A 19648-nucleotide genomic window follows, 5' to 3' on the forward strand; every position below is an offset into this window, starting at 1 on the left:
AAAAAAATCCAGATTCTCTAACGGAATTGAATAAAGCCCATATAAGCCTCACTAGGGGCTAGTTCATGTAGATGCAAGGAATAGAAATGCTAGCTGTTGCAGGTGTTGCATTCCAAGCCTATAGGCCAACTCTGGTAGGAGACTCCTGGTTGTGGTGGAATGTATGAGTTTGCAGATTAAAAAAAACATATCTATACAATATGACAAAAATACATTTTAAAACAGCCCTTTCCCCCCTTATATTTTAGCTTAAAGAATAAAATTGTTAGAATCCAGTTGTAAAAATATTGTGTAAATCAGTGACAACTGTCTGATTATTTGAACCATCTAGCATGTGGTTTGTCTAATGGCATGTAAATCTTTTGTCTGGTAAATAGAGCCTTTTGTAGAACAATGATGCAATTACATGTGAATGAAACAGCAGCAGCATGGGCCAGCTAAGTTTCCGATCAGTTTCTGGAACTCTAGTTAAGGTAAGCTTATGAACTTACCTATTTATATCAGTAATGTTTACGTTCTTCCTGCTGCATTTCCTTCTCCCAAGCCACCACCCTAAAAGCCATTGACTCAGTCTTTGAAGAGGCAGCCTTCCTCTAAAGCACCGTTAAAAACGGGGCTCTTCCATGTTCTCTTTCATATAGAAAATAATGTGACTTGGAAATGCTTCTGCTCTGCTAAGATGGAATGAGAAAAAGTGCTGACAGCAGGGTAAGGGAAAAGGGTGACAAATGTATGTCTCTCCAGAGGGAACAGCCACCTTAGGGGAGAGCAAAATAAATGAGATTGCGGTGATGGTACTCCTGCCAACATGTTAATTATTGGGGCAGACAAATTTTTCAGTTAAAAACATTAATTGGCACTTTAACTGCTGCTGACCTTTATGGTTGACTCTCAAATTTGTAGTGGGGAAGTATATAAAACCCAATCTATAAAGCTGAATTGTTTTATTCTGATGTACTAGCCTGGACAAGGTGAGTCTTAGTGGCCCCTTTGCCACAGTGGTTCCTTTCTTCACAGTGGGCTTTTTTTTTTTTTTTTTTTTTTTTACTTCGTCCTTCCTTTGTTCGGCATGAGGAAGGGACAGGCAGTATGGGCTCTTACCCAAAAACCCTGTGTCGTACAGGCTTTGCCTGTTCGATGTTTTAGAAATACCTGGATGACTGTTTGATCCCTAGTGTCTGCTGGAATGGGGGAAGTAGACGGCTGCAGCAGTAAAAAGGAGACGAGCGCTCGCCAGCACGCTGTTGCAGGTGCCGCTGCCCGGAACGGAGGAAGGTAAAGCTCGAAGGCGGGACAGGACGGCGCGGGGTGCGGAGCTGTGCCCGCGCCTCAATTTCACTCACGGCCGGGGCCGGTTCCCCGCTCTGTGCTCTCCGGGCGGCTGACAGCCGCGGGCCGTTAACGGCGGCGCGCGGAGGGCCGCTAGCGCGGTCGCCGCCTCGGTCGAGGGGCGGGGGCCGCGCCGCGGGAGGCGCGAGGGCGGTGGCAGCCGTTGGTCGCGGCCGCCCCGCCCCGCCCGTCAGCGCCGGCCGCGCCATGTGCCGCCGCCGGGCGCCGAGCTGGGCTGCCAGCAGTCTCCCTCCCCGTCTGCCTGCCGCCGCTCCCGCACGGTGAGTGCCCCGGCGGCGCCGGGCGAGATCCCGCTGCTGCGCGGGAGGCAGGAGAAGGTGCAGGGTGGGGCGAGGCGGGATGAGGGCGGTTGAACGGGCGGCGTGAGCGCACGCCGCAGGGTAGGGCGGGGCGGCCGTGGCCGTGGCGGTGGCCGGGCGGGCGGGCTGGTAGGTAGCGGCGCTTCCACGCGGAGGTTTCTGCCTGGCCGCGACGGCTGTGGTGTCCTGGGAAACCCGCGGCTGCCTCCGCTCGCCCGGGGCGCGACCCGCGCTCCGCCGCCGGCTGCGCCGCTCCGCCCGGCAGCCCGGTTGGTCCCGTCGGCTGTTGGTAAACAACGCCGCTCTCAGCCGCCGGTGGCCGCGCGTTGTGGAGTTACCCGATTATCCGCAGAAGTGAGGCTCGGGCTTTGGGTTTTGCCGTTGTTGTCTTCGGGGGGGGGATCGTCCTTTTCCGGAAAACCTGCTTTGACCCCAGGTACCCCTTCCCGCGGGCGGTGATCTGGGTCTCTGCCCGGCGTGCTTATTCCTCTTCCTTCAGCTGGGTGGTGTGAAGACGCAAGAAAGTGGCTGCTTTTCCTGCTGACTGGTTCGCACTGATGGAGGAATAAATCTTACTGCCCAGCTGCTGCTGGTGGTAATTATTAATGTGCGGTGCTGTAAAATGCTGCACAGCAAAACGATTAAGGTAGCGCAGTGAGACAGAAAACTCGGAATAACAACTTGAAAAACGTTTCTGTCCTGCAGGTAATAAAGTGCCAAGCTTCTCAGAGGTGTTTTCTCTGTTTTATATGTTACAATTCAGTTCAAATACATTTTAAATAGGATTTAAGTGGAATAACCAAACTTCCCTATATATTTCTTTAAAAGGTCACAACTATCTTTTAAAGTTAGCCGAAGAGGTAAAATAGTAGGTAGGTCTCATCTTTCTGTCTCAGACTTTCTGGATCTCTGGTGGTTTGCTGGACTGTATGTGCACATAAAATGTGTGTTGATGATAAATGCATTGCATAAAAACATTGTCCTTGTGAAATGTCACATTAGTTCAGCCATTGTTTCGTTAGATTTTTAAATGTTGAGAAGCGAGGTGATACTTTTGGATAAGAGATTTGGGCGTGGTGGCAGGAATTTTTGGAACTTGACAGTTGGACTGGGTATAGTACCTACGTTAGACAAAAACTGAGCTGTTGAAGTTTGGCTGTTTTGCAGTTACATGATCAGCAGTTATTTTTGAAGTCACCATATTTATGGAATGAAAATTATATTCTCTCCTTACCATGAACAATAGCCTTGCCTTTAATCTAAACATTTCTGCTTGTACTGCTAAGCCTCTCCTTAGTGGATGGAGTATGAAATTGTAGTAATTTTCTATTATTTCTTCATACAGCCATGGGATAGAGAAAGCAAGCGGATTCCTTAGCCTTCCTCTCTGTTTAGAGAGCTATATCAGGTGCAGTAAATCTTGGAGTAAGAACTGAGATAGCAGGGGCAGTTGTTCCTATCCCTTTGTGCCCTGCAGATGAAGGGGAAATTGCCTCTGTCGTGTGGACAGTGATGCTAGCTCAGATAGCTAGCGCTCTTTGTGCAGGGGTATTTCTTAAGTTTCTCTTACCTAAATAGCAACTGTAGAACTTTTTCCCTTTTTCCCTTTTTCCCTTTTTCCCTTTTTCCCTTTTTCCCTTTTTCCCTTTTTCCCTTTTTCCCTTTTTCCCTTTTTCCCTTTTTCCCTTTTTCCCTTTTTCCCTTTTTCCCTTTTTTTTTTCCCTTTTTCCCCTGAAATTCCTTTGATATGCCATTTTGGCATCAAACAGCTGTGAGGCTATAAATTTTGCTGTTTATATTCTTGGTGTGTTTGCAAGTGGATAATGAAATGCGGGGATCTTTCCACAATTTAGAATGTGATTTACAGGTCATTATTCACGGATGATTCCCGCTGATGTCACTGGGACTTAGTTGTGTGCTTGGGTTAACTTTCATATTGCTCTGTGTGGTCCAAGAAGTACAGAGCTTGTGTGGAAGGTGTTCTTCAGAGTCGTGAACCCCAGGTTCTCTAGTCTAGTAGTTTCAGGTCTATCACTTTAGACTGCTGAAAGAAAATAGAAAGCAAAAATTGGGTTTAGGGCTTTTTCGATTGAATTCTACAGGTCACTCTTTTGGTATGGCGATTTAAGGTTGTACTTGGAAGTGGGGGGAAAATTGCAGTGCAGCTTTTCATCCCCATTGCTTGTAGAAATCCGTACTAAAGAGCTTGAAAATTATATTTTGCTTCTGTGTTACTCAAATTTTCAGACTTTTTCTGTATTTTACTAATGAGAATTTATAAAGTTCAGTAAATGTAGGTTGCACTCCTTACCCCTATGCAAGGTCAAGCTGTACCTGCAAATATTTATGCAACTCCCTGGGTTATCATAAGATAAGTTGGCCTTTGAAGTGCTGTTGGGTACCATCTAATCTATTCTAAAAGCAAATAAAGAAAAGTTGCTCTTCACGAGCATTTTTATGAGCCCTGGAGACTGAAATCTTTGGCACAAATGAGTTAACTGCACCCAGAAAAAGGATGAAGTTCCTGTGAGGTAAAAAACCCCAAAACCCCAGAAAATTCAGCTGGCTAGGAGGCTGTCACTACACAGCTTTCAGGAGCAATGCTTTAGGAAACGGCTGACTAGTATGGTGTGCCAGTCAGCAGAAACTACTTGGCTGAAAAAGGCCGTGTAGCTGCTGTTGCTATACTTTGTTAACACGATGAGCATTCCCCTTAAAGAAAAGAGTCACAGAGCCTAGGTTAATGAGCTCAGTGCGCTGCCTAATACACTGGATAAATGAGCTCCTGTACAATCTAGGTCCGCTGGCATGCATCAGTAACATGTAGACTGCATGTATTCTGATCACTAACATAGTTACTGTAACTACGGTGATTATCAGGACCTGTGTACATGTGTATCGATCTAACTTAATAGGGGGCTGCTGGAAAAACAACCAGGAATGAACATTAACGAACCCAGCTGAGTAATTTCCGGTTCAAGGCTTTTTAGGTAATTTAAAAGATGGGGAGAAGTTATTCCTTTTGAGCATCAAAAGAAGTGTGGCCAGCAGGTCGAGGGAGGTGATTCTGCCCCTCTACTCTGTGCTGGTGAGACCCCACCTGGAGTACTGCATCCAGCTCTGGAGTCCTCAGCACAGGCAAGGCATGGATCTGTTGGAGCGGGTCCAGAGGAGGGCCGCGAAAACGATCAGAGGGCTGGAGCACCTCTCCTATGAAGAAAGGCTGAGAGAGCTGGGGTTGTTCAGCCTGGAGAAGAGAAGGCTCTGGGGAGACCTTACTGCGGCTTTTCAGTACTTAAAGGGCGTCTATAAGAAAGATGGGGACAAACTTTTTAGTAGGGCCTGTTGCGATAGGACAAGGGGTAATGGTTTTAAACTAAAAGAGGGTAGATTTAGACTAGATATAAGGAAGAAATTTTTTACAATGAGGGTGGTGGAACGGGTTGCCCGGAGGGGTGGTAGATGCTCCATCCCTGGAAACGTTCAAGGTCAGGCTGGACGGGGCTCTGAGCAACCTGATCTAGTTGAAGATGTCGCTGTTCGTTACAGGGGAGTTGGAGTAGATGACCTATAGAGGTCCCTTCCAACCCAAACCGTTGTATGATTCTATGATTCTGTGATCCTGTAGGCTGCCCCCCAGATACAATACAAAGCTAGTTGTGCCTTCCCGGCGGTCTAAAGGCCTTGAGAATACTTGACTGTTTAAAAGGAGCTGTCTTAGGAGAGATCGTCGGAACCGTTTGTCAGGCTGCAGCTTCAAAGGAAACACTGAGAGAGATCCCATGAGAGGGTGTTTGAAGGAGGAGGCTTCCTCACATTCCAGGGGATGGTTGTTCAGGGAGAGGGTGTGTAATAGACTGTCTTGTTAAAATTTCTTTTCTCTCCAGAGCTTTATTTCTAAGCAACAATATTATTTCATTAAAGAAAATGCTTAAATAAAGCTTAAGGTTATTAAAGAATATCACAGGTCCTAAGGAGAGCAGAACCAGGTCTCAGCCAAAGCTTTGTCTGCAAAGAGGACCAGTTCATCGCAGCCTGGTTTGAAAGTGAGTACAATTCTCATTGTCAACATCACTTTGTATGTAATAGGGCCTTAATTGATGCCCAAATACGTACTGTATTTGCAGAGAGCAAGAGAAGGCAGTGGTATATGTAGCTTGGTAAGTGAAATGTGAAACAGGAGAAATCCCTCTTATAAAGTTCTGGAACCAGAACTGTCTGTATGAAAAAAAGAGATTAGATACTTAAATGGACGCTAAGCACTTCTAGAAATACGGTAGTTAAATATTTAAGTGCGTGTAAAGGCCGGGGTAGGAGCAGGATTTGGAACAGAACAAATGTTTGTGCTTTAAAGTATAAACAAGCCTCTTACTTGGGATAAGTGGATATTTTCTCCAGTGGCTGAAACACCTAGTGCCAGACTTTTTTCTTTTTTAAAGTTCTTTTTATGAAGCCTCTTATTCTGATTGTTTTCTGATATTGTGAAATAGTTTGCCAGAGAAGATACATATTTTCTTTTTTATATTTTTCCCCATTTGCTGTTTCAGAATATAGGTAAGGACATATTATTTTTATGGCATTGTTTTGGAAACATGATTTGGATTTTTTAAAGCATTTTTGTGCCTAATAGCCTTTTCAAAATTCCATTATGGTCTTAACTCAATCTCTTATTCAGTAGATACTTAAAAACTAGCTGGAAATACTAAAAACAGTGTTCTCACCAACTTCAATGCAGCCAGTGGTGGTTCAAATTGTCTAGCTCTAATGTTTATAACTTTTATGGTTTGCGTGAATGAATTGCCAGAAGAGCTTGGGAGATCTGGAATTCTCTGGAGTGTTCATGGAGTTTCAGTTGCTTAATTCAGTTTAATTTAAATGTATTATTCTAAGTTTCTAATTTGCCTCTGGACTTGGGCTGTGGCAAATGTAGAAATGGCTCTGTGACTTCATTTAGCTTTGACTTTTTTGGCTCTGCTCATTAGTAGTCAAGCTGTGGAGATGATAAAATTTAAATGATTCATACTTGTGGGGGTATCATTTTGTACACAAAGATAATGTGTTTGTTCTTATCTTTATGGATAGGTCAAGACTTAAAAGCTAGGCAGTTGAGTTGAACAAAAAGTCCAGAGATGAGCTGTAATTCAGAACCTCCTGCTCTTGTGAATGTCTCGTATCCTTTCCACATGTCCACTGCAAGTCAAAACACATCTGAAAATTGTTTGGAGGCTGTTGGTTGGTCGTGGGTTTTTGTACCGTACATAGCATTTTATGGAAAGCCAGCTCCTCCACATGTATTTAATCCTGTGCTTTGTGAGGAACATAAGTTAAAAGATTGTAAACAAAGACCAAGACAAAAAACCCCAACAGCCTACTGTGTTCTGACACGATTTTAGTTTGTCACAGTACATGCAAGGGGGAAACTTGTGTTCCATTCAAATGACACACACGTGTACAGAAAACCTGTTCTTGGTCTTGGCATATATTAAAGCTCTTGCTTTATTTGGCACAATTAATATATTTTAAGGTAGCATTTCCCCTGCCTAGACTTATACAAGTGCTGAAAAAGATTGTTTTGCTTCTCAAATTAGTGTTGAGCATGGTTCACCATTGTATTTGTATTCCACCATCCCATTTTACAGCACAGGTTACCGATTTTAGAAAGGAGAAAGAAATAGCTATCTTTGCCTTGTCTTTGAACATCTGTGTTTTGCGAAATCAAAGCAGTTAAAAAATTATTCCCCCATTCTTTTTGTGCTCTGGATCGTGTACTTCTATTGACTCTAACATGCTTAAGACATTGTATGTACAATTTTTTTTACAATAGCATTTCCTGTGTCCTACTTAATTTCCTGTTTGTATCTTATACCCCAGTGATTGGATCAGGTAAGCTGTTGAGGTTCAAGAAGGGAAATTTGTGTAGTAGTTCTGGGTGTTCACTTCTTGTCCAGAAATAAGCTGGAAGTATTCATTTTGAAAGACCTGAGCCTAAAACTCTTTTGACAGCAATACAAAATGTCTCCTTTTGTGTATTTTCTCCTGCGTCCCATCTGCTTCTCACACCCTATGTCCTTTGCATTGCCTAACTTTGTATTGGTTTCTAACACTCGGTGCTAGACTAATCTTGCTTCAGGTGGCACTTGTGGCATACCGCATAGACAGGACCATAGGCGAGTGTTTTGGCTGATCAGCACCTAGTCTTATCTAGGTAGTATAACCTATACCTAGGTATAACCTATACCTAGGTGGTATAACTAGTCCAGGACCTGCCTAGGTCGTCTGTATCCTATCTTATCTTTCTTTCCATGTGGGCTTAGCCCAACTTCCAATGACTTCAAAATAGTAACTGTTACTTGTGCTGGACCAGCGCTGCATAATGGTGTCAGCACGAGGTCTCCTAACATGCAGACCACCTAGGGCATATACGTTGTAAGTTTATTCAAGATTTGAGTGTAGTCATCTTGACTAATCTGGTAACAATGCTGAGGACTGCATGATAATAAGTTGACTTACTCTCAAGCCCTCAGGGAGTAGCAATACAAGAAAACCAAATGCTGACATACCTTAATTAGATGTCCCTTCCGAAGAGCTGCAGATCTCTTCAAAAGTAATGCATTCCTGTACTGTACTGGTTTTTAGTCATCTTTAGACTTCACTGGGGATGTGTAAGCAAAAAGTTGGAAACCACTGCATTATTTCTTCTTAATCTGTTAATTCATTTCTAAACTCCTTAAATCTATAGTCAGAATTTTGACTCATTCTCTGTCTTAAAATTTCTCTCTTTCTGATGCTTGGTGAGAGCAGTGTGGCATTCATTTCCAATGCGCACATTTCTGAACTTGTTTTCATGTTACTAGGTGTAACTGGGGTATGGAGCCAAACTGTGTAATGGCTGCAAGGTCTGTTTGTGAACAGCTGTTCTGCGTTGGCAGTCTGAACCAGGGCAACCATTTCTACTCTGAAATAATGGCCATGTACTCTGCGTTTGTGTGTTGTTTGCAGAATTCAGATTGAATACTGGCAATGGAGGACGCAAATAAGTAACGCAATAAGGTGCTGTTGAACAAGAGAACAGAAATACATGATGTCTGGTTTGTATTTGTGACCTACAGCCTGGCAGTGTCAATGTGGTGGGCGAGGATTGGTTAGATGTCAGATGACTGTCCTCTCACTGATGGCTGTATTTGTCTTTTTAAATTGTCTTTTTAAAATTTGTATTTTTAAATTGTCTCAACTTTGTCTCTTCTAGGAAAAACAAAATGAAGGAACTAGTGTCAAACAGTACAACCAATATATCTCAAGCCAGGAAAGCTGTGGAGCAATTAAAAATGGAAGCATACATGGATAGGATGAAGGTAAACTTAGATTTATTGTTGATATTTTGAATTCGTTCACTAGTTTGTGGTACAGCCTCCCTTTAATATTGCAGAAAGGCTCGATCAGCTGAAATCAAAAATCTGTGTTGAGCTATAAAACAATATTCAGTACTGTGAATTAGTTACGTACTAATTGCTTGGTTCTAGTGAAGCAATTCCCAAAGACTGGCTTCTAGTCTGCTTCTGTATGAGTGCCTTTTACATCTGTCAAAAGTGGTATTTTGTGAAATATTTAAAATCAGCTGGCAGATGCACAGGTGCTCTTCTTTGTCACCTGTAGCTGAATATAAGTGCAGCTCAGGTTTCTTGGTTCTTCTCCTTTAAGAACTGGAATAAGTCTTTAAGATATTGCAATACTTTTGAATAATGATGAGACAAGCTGAATTGCTTTGCTTTGTTTTGTTTTAGCACAGACATCATTGCACAAAAAATATGTATGATTGCAATGTTCAGTTATGATTCTTCACACTTGATAGCCTGTTGTATGTGAGGATTTGGTTTTATCATGCCTCTAAATGTATGCGGATTAAATATTTTAACTAAAGGCACTATTAAACAGAGGTTCTCAACATTTTAACCAGAAAAGCCTGTGGATTATTCTTGCCTGTCATTCTGCCTTCCACTAGGCTAAAATTTTGTGAATAAATCAAGGACCTAAAAACTAATAATGTCATAGAAAGTTTTAAGAAAGCAATGCTCATCTCTTTTGTGCTCTATCTGCCTCTGAAAATAGGGAGTAATTATTTGGATGAAAAATCCAGCCTCTACAAGTAAGAAGAGTTTAGAGATGGAAAGACTAGAAAAATGAATGCATTTAAATAATCAGTTTTTCTGCAAACAACTGTTACTGAGTTGTTACAAACTCTAACTGTTTGTAACTGAGGTTACAAACTCAGTAAGACACTTCAGAAATGTTTTACATTAAATTCTTCATGTAGTCTTAACGCAGTCTGTTTGTCCATCCATCCTGTGGGCTGAAATTCTGCATGTAGTCAGCATGGGGGCAATAGTATATAATTATGATTTTAAAATAGTATCAGATCATAAACTCACTAATTAGAAAGATAGTATTTATAATTCAGAAATATTAGTGCAATTCACATGAGTAGTCGATCTTGCTTATATGAAAATAGAAATTTCAGTTGCTCCATTTTGTTGCAGTTTTTAGCAATGTCTTGTAAGACCATTGAATTTGCAAAACTATGGTTTCTATCTTGTATAGTGTCTTGACAAATTCATCACATAATAGATGCCTGTTCACAGGGACAGGTATTTCTATTTCCTTCAGTAAGGGAAGGTCTGCCTTTTCAGTGTTCAATGGGGTTACTCCCCTGATTCAGGTCATATTGCAGCTGCACGAACAACAGAACTGACAAGAAGGAACGTGTGTGTGTGAGTGGCAGAGGAAAGCGTTGGAAAAATATGGCCCAGTTTACTGGAATTTGAAATTGTTGATACTTAGTAGATTGTCTTAAACTTGCTTTTATATAATCAGTGGTAACTTTCACATACCACATCATTAGCTCAGTTATGGAGATAGCTTCATTAGTTAGATGTGTAACATTCTTAATTACATATGTAAGAAAGACATAGGTTATTTTTATGGTTAGTTTAATTAAGAAGAACACAGTTATTAGCAAGTGTGGCAGACCTGAAAAACAGATAGCATGAAAGTGCAATTATTTCACCTTTCGAAACAGCTTGGGACCAAAAAGGCAGCAAAGAAAATCTGATGTGTTTCAGTATTCTGAGGGTTCCTATACTAATATAAACCAAATACAATTTGCAAAACGTTTATGTCTTGATTTCTAGAATTTCTTTGAACAAGTATATGAAGGATTGTGAGAAGAGGTTGGTTGGCTTTTTATTCCCTCAAGATAATGCTTTGGCTTTTAGTCTTGAAACAGTTAAGTATGTGTTCCAGTATGGCCAATTTTTACCAAGAGACTTTCCAGTGGTTTCAACAGGAGATTTTGAGTTCTCAGATCATAACTGTAAATGCAGAGAAATAAACTTACTTCCTTTTTTCTGATGTTTTGCGTCCGCTTAAACTAGTTAGACATTTTACAAAAGATCAGTGCTTTCCAAATAATTTAATTAAACACTGTTTTGCAAGTAGCTATAGCCAAGTGGTTATTCCCATAATAGACAAGACCACATTGTTAACATGAAAAAGTGCCTGCGTTATTGACTAGGGAAATCAGAAGTTCCAGCTGATTTTTCTACTACAGAGGCGCTTTGTTTTCCATGCACAGTAGCTGCTGTAACCAGCAAGAGTTGGGTCTGCCCAATTAAAATCTTGTAGTTAGAAGTATGTTGACAGTTGCCCATTCCCCGCTGTGTTCTGGATTTTTCAAGTGATTTAAAAATCAAGTCCTATAACCAGTCAGAGCAGCAAGCAGTGCAGTGTTTTGAGGTTCCACAAAGGCAACTCACTGTTGAGGTGTGAAAGAAACAGGACAACTTAAAAGGGGAGGATGAAGTTATTGGTGTATTAATCGGTAGTTGGAAGGAGTATTACTATGGTGGGTTTTTGTAAACTATAAGAATCCCAGAAGGATCGTAAATTGAACCTGCCTTACTTCCCTGCAGAAGGAACAGCTAGAATTATAATGGAGAAGTAAGTAGAAAGCAGGAGGTGCAGATTCCAAGCTGGGAAACGTCAAATGAAATCAGAGAAACAATGGCCTCATGACTAGTAGAATAATGCATCTTCCAAAGATGCTAGCAGTAAAGTTGAGAAAGCAAAGATAATATTGGTGCTTTATCAGAGTTGTCCCCAGAATAAAGCACTATTTAATCTTCTCTTTGCAAGCGGAAAAGCAAGAAGGAGTGCTCTGACATTTAAGAATCTTGGTGTATCAGTTATTATTCCATTTTCTTTTTTTTTAAGAAGGTAGAAAATATTCCTAACTGGTTCTGAATAGTGTTGGGAGATAAGCAGTGGGATTGCCGATAAATGTGTGTGAATCTCTTTGTTTTAGATGTAAAGGATAAGCAGAGTGGGTGTCGTAGCAAGGATGGTAATTAATCACAATCCATGACAAGACAGATGACATAGTAATTGCAGCATTTTGCCCTGTCATTGAAGCTTGTAATTATTAGTGCAGCTAACAGGATTATGTTCTAACTTTGGCTGTTTTTATCACCTCTGTTATTCTGAAATATAATGGTAAAATTCCACAGTCCTCCAGAGACTAATTCTTTAAAGTGTCAGGGTTGAGTGTTTTGTTGTTTTTTTTATCCTTTTGGTAATTTGACAACCAGATGTATTTTTCACTACACAGAATAAAAATAATTGTATAAAATGTGAGATTGGCATGATACCTGTATACTTTATCTCCTTTATCTATGCACTTTAAAAGATGAAAAAAAACCGAAATGTTAACATTCTGTTAGAATTCATCAATCAAACTGGAGTCTGATTTTTTTTCTTTAGCCACTTCTGCAATATGTATAAATTACTTTGAATCTGCAGACTAAGCTGTGTTGCGTAGGAGGGCTGAAATGATAAATGTGTTAGCTTCATTTAAATATTCAAATTACATGCGTTTATTTTAATTCTTAATAAAAGCTATTCTGAAACTGTCCAGCAGCATTCAGCTACAAATAAACCTAAAGGTGAGTAAAAGCTATGATAGTGGCCTTCATTTAACTTCCTCCATGACACAAATAGGATGATCAACACATTATTTTGTACAGTAACAAACCACAATATTTGCTGTTGGGCAGCCTCTGCATGCTGACATATGCTAAAGCAGCCGTCTCTGCTGTAGCCTTAATGCGATGCTCAATACAGAGGTCTTCCGCCACTGTTGTTCTGAATAATAACACTGAGCAGGAAACTTGCTGGAGGCAACATTGTATTTTGCTCCTTTTTTTGGCCACAGTTCTGACTTTGCCAACACTGCTCACAGCCACAGGAACCAATGTTTTCTTTGCTCCTGGAACGTGATCAGCTAAATTAACCCCCCTCGGTGAGTGGTCATTATTCCACTGTGCAAGCCTGAGGTACTCCACTTTCAGTGAAGAAATGGCCATAATTCACTTGTGTAACTACTGTAATCTCAGTGGGAGGATTTCTCTTCCCCAAACCTTTTATTTTTTTTAAAGGATGAAAATACATGGCCTAGTGCAGGTTTAGTTTGTGACAGTGTGCTGAAATGTGATCATGTTCCTCAGTTCCTTGTTGCAGGTTTGTTTTCTACTAAATCGTACTATGGTTTGTCTAAAAGCAAACTAATTTGTAATTTAAACACTGTGACGTTGAAGAAAGTGCTTGCTCTGCTTCATGGCATTCCTGCCAGCATTAGAGGACAAGTTAGATACAAAAATTTATGTTGTGCTTTTGCTAGTGAAAATCCTTTTTATTGTTATATAATGTCAAAGCACAGTAATATGTAGGGAAACAGCTAGAAAATTATATTACTGGGTTTATACCTTCTAAGAATGATAATTGAAATTGTACTTCTCTTCCATCGAACGAAAAGCAATGTACTCGGGCTGATGTTGCTTATCTATATGTGGAACAAACAAGATAGTTATGGGAAGGTCGGTTGTTGAAGTCCAGTGTTGGTTCTCTGCTCCTGTAGGGTCAGTCTACTTAAAAAGATTGTTGGATTCATGAATAAAATAGGTTATTCATTAGCTTAATAATTGAAGGTGAAATGTGCTGGGCATCTTTAATAAACCCTGTCTCTGGGACCCGGAGAATTAGACTAGCTCTCCATTAGGTTTTATGGCAGTAGCATTTATTATGACATAGCACTGGAAATGTCATTGAGCTTTTTGTGGGCACCTGTGGCTCTGAGTTGGACTTGCTCTGTTTGAATGCAAGAGTTCAGGACCAGCTAATAAATTAATTAGAGCATAGAACTGCCTTAATTTGAGACACGCAGCTGAGCTTGAAGGACAATAGGAAAGTGAAAATGTGTGTGTTAAATAATTATGAAGGTACTGGTGATTGTCATTACTTGAAAATACTTCTCCAAAATGCTGTGGTGGTACATTCCTCCTAACAGTACTGGAAACATACTAACCTCCTCTTCAGTGGATGCTTTTTATGCTAGTTTATACTTTGTTGGGTACAGCATAGGTCATTAGCAAAGAAAAGTATGTTTTCTGTCTTTTGATCTTTTTGGGGCTTGATAGGAATTTCATAGTCCGTCTACATTGTGCCTTTCTTTGGAGAATCTGCTTTTTAAAAATTCACAAGTAAATGTAAATGCAAATTGGGAATATCGATAGGATTCCTAAGTTTTCTGTTTGTTCATTACAGTTCTACCTCTCTATTCTAGACAGTGCCCTCACACCCTAAGCCTCATTCTTTTGTCATTGCTTAGCAAGTAGCTAATTGAAGTATTTCTGAAAATAATTACAATCCTTTCTTTGTACTTTGTAGTCTGTCGTTTTCCACACATTTTTGTTTGACCTGCTTCTCTTTTGAGAAGCACTGGTCCTTCTGAATACCTCTGCTGATTTGCTCAGTTTAGAGCTCAGTCTTCTGTGTTGTGTTGGCCCAGCAATCTGTTGTTCACATGTAGTGTCTCTGCCCACCCTTTTGTCTTACCAGCCAGTTCAAAGGCAAACTAATTTTAAGTAACCTAAACACCCTTGCTTCCTCTGCTAGCAGGGTAGTCTATACTGGGATGCCAACCACAGGTACTTTATGGGTTTAAGCATTCTACAAAGGCATGTTTTAGTGGACATTAAAAAAAAAAAAAAAAAAAAAGTCAGTTATTTTCTTCCAGAAGGTAATTCAAATTTCATGCGAATCCTGATCCAACACCCATTGACTTCATAGGTCTAATCTGAAGCCTACTACAGGCTGGACTTATGCCAAAGCAAGCAGGGTGTGGGGAAGCTACAGCTAACAGTGGTGACACACCTGCTAGAAGAATACCAGAAATCTGATTTGTTTTTCCTCTTCACTATAGTTGTGCAAACATGCTGACCTCAGCGTTTGACTTGGAAGAAGCTGTCATGTGCTCAGAGAAAAGACTTCTTTGTAAAGACTTCCTATCTCATTTTCTCAACTATGATAATATTGAAAACACAGTAATTAAACAAAGCAAAGAGATACAGATAGTTGTAAATATCTTGCTAACTGAGCAGAACAAAAATATGTCGTATGTGCATTCTAAATTCTTGAAAAAATAAATGAGTCACAGTGGCCTAATGTCACCAATATTCTTATGGCACGAAGCTGCAAAGGCTACAAGGTTTCAGCTACAGCTGAAATGGTTTAATATTTCATTTTTAATTTCATGCAAAATATCTTGTGTGCCAACACACTGTTACATTTCTGTAGGACTTTTCAGTAAGCATAAACCAACGTTCTGAATTTGGAGACTTTAGAATTGTTCATTTTAGAAGTACGAAAATATTAAGATAAAAAATGTTAAGGTACTGCTTAAGTTTAATGCTATGAATAAAGTACTACTTAAAATAACTTACTAAGCAGAAGATACTAGTCTGACTTCATTGAAAAGAAAAATATTTAGCTTAAATGAGAGCTATGACACATGACGATCAAGTTTTGCTCCTGATTTATTATTTCTTTTTAATCCCATGGTCATGTGCCTAAAGAACTGTTTGTTTGTTTGTTCTGCATCCAGAGGAGAAAAGGGTAAAGAGAGCGTTTGTGGGAAACCTTACAACCAATGACTGGGAATAAGAGCTGAAGCAGGCAGCCTTTACAGAAACACATACCTCAAGGAGAATCCCTATTGCTTACGGGCCATTTACATATACATGTTTTAATGGGTATATGCTCCTGACCTTCCTTCTGATGGAGAGGAACAGCTGAACATGAATCATATAAATTGATACCATCTCATGTCACTACGTTAGATAAAATGTATATAAGGATTACTAGGCCTAGTAAGAGCAAATTCAGTTGTGGTCTCTAGTAATTTAAAGGATAAACCAATCTACTCCTATTTTATGATAGCCTGCATTATCATATGTTATATGAAGAATATTTATGCAATGCAGATTGGTTCAGAATTAAGTGTTACAGTAGTTCTCTCTTTTCTTCTATTAGGTATCCAAGGCTGCAGCAGATTTATTGGCATATTGTGATGCTCATATTGGAGAAGATCCCCTTATTATTCCAGTGCCTGCATCTGAAAATCCCTTTAGGGAGAAGAAACTCTTTTGTACTATCCTTTGAGTCACTTTTCAATTAAAAATGTCTTCTGCTAAAATTTGGTATCAGTGTTGCATGCTTTTAGTTTTAGCATTTTTTTTTTCTTCAGATATCAATGCGTTAGCCTATAACTACAATATTTTTAGAAGGTAGTGCATTTTCTGGTAAAAAAATAAAAAAAAAATCCTAAAAAATTCAAGGTAATCTTTGTCTTTCAGACCAATGTACAAGTTTAATTTCAGTTCTTCATAAAGATTCTTTTGCTCTTAATGAAAGTATTGAGTACAGTATCAAATTGTAGATATCTTTGCCAGTCATAGATTTTTCTGAGACCTAAATGAGTCATACCAATTCTTGAAGCTATTTTTAATGTTCTTATTTTCTTTGGAAGGTGAATTTAATTCATTTGCCTTTACAAATTTATATCTAAAAAGTGTAGTGTGACCTTTCCTCAAGTAGCACTATTTAGGAAAAAATCCCAGTGATTTACGATGTTTGGAATGATCAGTCTTATACAGTAAGTGGTGTTTATAAATATGTTTTGTGAAGACTGTGATAAACTTGACTACAAAAACAATCTTAGTAAAGCAACGTTGTAACTACAAGCAAAATGAAGATGTATAGCTACACACCAGGACTGCATCAATAAAACTGTAGAAAAACATGGCTGCTTGTATCTTATTTTGAATGATAATGATTTAAATTATTTTAGAAAGTAAACTGAACTGTAGTGTATCAGCTGTTCCTGAGGGTCTTAGTGGAGGGTGTAACTCTGCCCTGATCAGTACAGGGAGGGGCATTACATTTTCTAAGCAGCTCTGCACATGCTTTTGCCCATGAGAGCAAGACTATGGGGATGGAGAGTAATGGTAAATGAATGTTCTTCTAGAATATGCAGCGAGACCACTGTGCCATTGACAGGCACTAAGTTTGTATATTTTGTAGCCACAGATCAGTCATGAGCTGAGTTATCAGCAAGTAATTTGTGGAGGTTCTGGCAGGTTTTTTGGTTTGACTTTGTTTAAAGTGCAGCGAGAGGAAAAGAGTGAGGTATGGAATATGACTGATCTGTCTTCAATAAGTAAAATTAAGCTCAATCAAGGCATCTAATGGAAACAACTGTGACTACAGACTTTTTTTTTTAAATTCTTCTCCTTAAAAAAAAAAAAGTGAAAGCTCCTCTCTGGTCTGATATATTAGGAGAGTTCCCTCACTGAAGTACTTTATATGTACAGTGTGTCAATATACTGGAAATGTCACTCCTTGGAAATGCCTGTGAGGTCAGCCCCACACGTAAGGCAGGAGGCAATTTCGTTGGAGAACTGCACTAGTCAGACTGAGTCGAGGCTCTGAACAGCCACCCATAATGGAGCATGCTTCCTCCGCACAAACTTGTATTCCGTGAGCATCTTACCTGCAAGGCAAAGACTAGCTGAGGAACTGAGGGCCTTGGGATGTACTTAAATGCTGAATTTAGATGCTAAAGAAGGGCAATTTGGTGAATGAAACTGTTTGCGATTAGCCCAAAGTGCACATACCCGCTCCAGCTTATTTCTAGCAGTTTCCATCAACGTTTGTTGTACTGTTTTGTGCAGTGGAAATACAAGATGTCTGCATTGTGCAGGTTTTGTTTTCTTTGCCAATCAACTTGGATAATGTGCCGCACCCAGCTGCGTTCAGCTACCGGTCTAGTCACACGAGACAGGTGGCTTTGGACTGTGGTTCTGCTGCGGGCCAGCTCGCTCATGTCTGCCTAACACGGAACCTCCGTGTTAATTTACTTATTGTAATATTATTGTAAAAAACCAATATTCCTTCTAACCAATAGGCTTTTGGCGTGTCTTTCATTTAAAGGTTTGGGTTTTAATTTGGCAGCTGAAGACATCAGTAGTCTGGTAGGCACAGAGGTGCATCACAGTACCTATTTTGAAAAGCATTCAAATGTCTTGACCAGGTCTTGTCTTGGCTAGGTTTGTCCTTGGTTCCTATTTCAAAGTTTTCAGCTTAAGATTCCCATTCCTAACTTAACAAGAATATTTCTTAATGCGTGGTGTGTTCAGCTTTATTTTGGGAGGTAGAGAAATAGGCTTTAGCTAACTGAGTAGCTATTTTATTGACAGTGAAGTAAAAATGGCTTTCTGAAAATATTTGTTAAAAAGGAGCAACAAAATGCTTAATAAGGTTCTTTAGGGAATCCTTCCTACACTGTACATGATTTGGTAACTGCTCTGATCGCCATGGCAACATTTTCATTTGTCCTTCCGCGTGTATGGTTTTAGCTGGAACAGCAAGGGAGGGGAATATAGGGCATACAGCTTTATTCTCAAAGGCTTTGTAGCAACTTGCATTTGTGGCTCATCATTAACATTCCCATCTAAAATAACAAAATTGCCACAGCTTATTACAGTATTGCAAACAGCTTGCTTTCTGTTTCCTGTTGGCATCTGAGGTCCTGAGATTGAAACATTTCACAGTAGTTTTGAGCATCACTAGTTATAAGAGCTGCGTTTACAAAAATCTAGTGTTATTTTTCAGAAGAGGTGAATGTCGTTGTTTTGGACTTAAGGTTTTTCTCCAGAATTTTTCCTGAAGTAGTAGTGAAGGTGTTGGACCCCTTATGTTTTTAATAGCTGGCTCCCATATTTGTGGTTTCTTTCATTGGTTCATAACTTAATCAGGTGAAAAAAAATTGTAGCTATTACAATGGTTTCATGGTTCTAGTTTTAAAAAAGAAAACACATGGAATACTGTAAATTGTGTATTTATTTTAGCAGATGTCTATAATATATCTGAAGAAGTTGAACTGTATAAGCGTAACTCCTTAGTGGAAAACAGGACAGCTTTCTCTGATATCATTGGGCCTTATTTACCAGTTCCTGGAATGAATATATACTACTGGCAAATTGTTAATTCAAAAGGAAAAAAAAGGGGGGGGGGGGGCAGGGGGATACCTGGAAGATCAGTTCAAAATAATTGTAACAGCTTTGGATCACATAAGAATATATGCCTTTATTCAAGAACACCGTCAAAATATTGACTCTCTGAAGAGAATGGCATCATCTGGTTTTTTTATGCCAGCTTGATCCACAAATCAACATTTAAAAGAATGTTCTTTCCTCCAACTCCTCCAAACCATAAAATGTCTTTGTCGTTATATTTTTTTGCTGCTTTGACCTTTGAGGTGGTTTAGGTAATCTGCTATTGATAGTTGAGTTTCATGCTCAAACACCTTGCCTCAAACTCTACACAAAAATATCTGAAAATTCTTGGACATTTTTCTAAAAATAAATACATATTATATCATGAAGTGTAGCATGATTTTGAAAAAAAAAAAAGCCCTCCAAAATGTGGCTTTGTCTCACAGTAAGGTTTCCTGTGTAGGCTGAAGCAATGAGTTTTTATTTTCATCAAACTGCCTGATTTGATTCCCGCTAACTTCAATGAGAACAAGACCAGGCCTGTTACCTTCCTAGCGT

At 39.8% G+C, this 19648-nt stretch overlaps 1 protein-coding gene across 2 annotated transcripts; it reads left to right on the forward strand.

The window, feature by feature from the left end:
- Nucleotides 1-1571: 1571 nt before the first annotated feature.
- Nucleotides 1572-16823, forward strand: GNG4 (G protein subunit gamma 4). Of its 2 annotated transcripts, none has more exons than XM_050894380.1 (3): nucleotides 1572-1610; nucleotides 8896-9001; nucleotides 16068-16823. In XM_050894380.1, exons 2-3 carry the CDS (start codon nucleotides 8906-8908, stop codon nucleotides 16194-16196), a joined length of 225 nt encoding a protein of 74 aa, XP_050750337.1. In that variant the 5' UTR covers nucleotides 1572-1610; nucleotides 8896-8905; the 3' UTR covers nucleotides 16197-16823. The 2 variants fall into 2 exon arrangements, with proteins under 2 accessions (XP_050750337.1, XP_050750336.1); XM_050894379.1 differs by lacking the exon at nucleotides 1572-1610 and adding an exon at nucleotides 2251-2354.
- The last annotated feature ends 2825 nt before the right edge of the window (nucleotides 16824-19648 follow it).

This window comes from Gymnogyps californianus, chromosome 3 (genome assembly GCF_018139145.2).
Source record: "Gymnogyps californianus isolate 813 chromosome 3, ASM1813914v2, whole genome shotgun sequence".
Taxonomy (NCBI): domain Eukaryota; kingdom Metazoa; phylum Chordata; class Aves; order Accipitriformes; family Cathartidae; genus Gymnogyps; species Gymnogyps californianus.

Bases quoted from the DNA above. Each gene is read 5' to 3' on its own strand.
- GNG4 (XM_050894380.1), top strand. From the start codon at position 8,906: ATGAAGGAACTAGTGTCAAACAGTACAACCAATATATCTCAAGCCAGG. The intron at 9,002-16,067 runs GTAAACTTAGAT...TTCTTCTATTAG, and splicing joins CATACATGGATAGGATGAAG to GTATCCAAGGCTGCAGCAGA.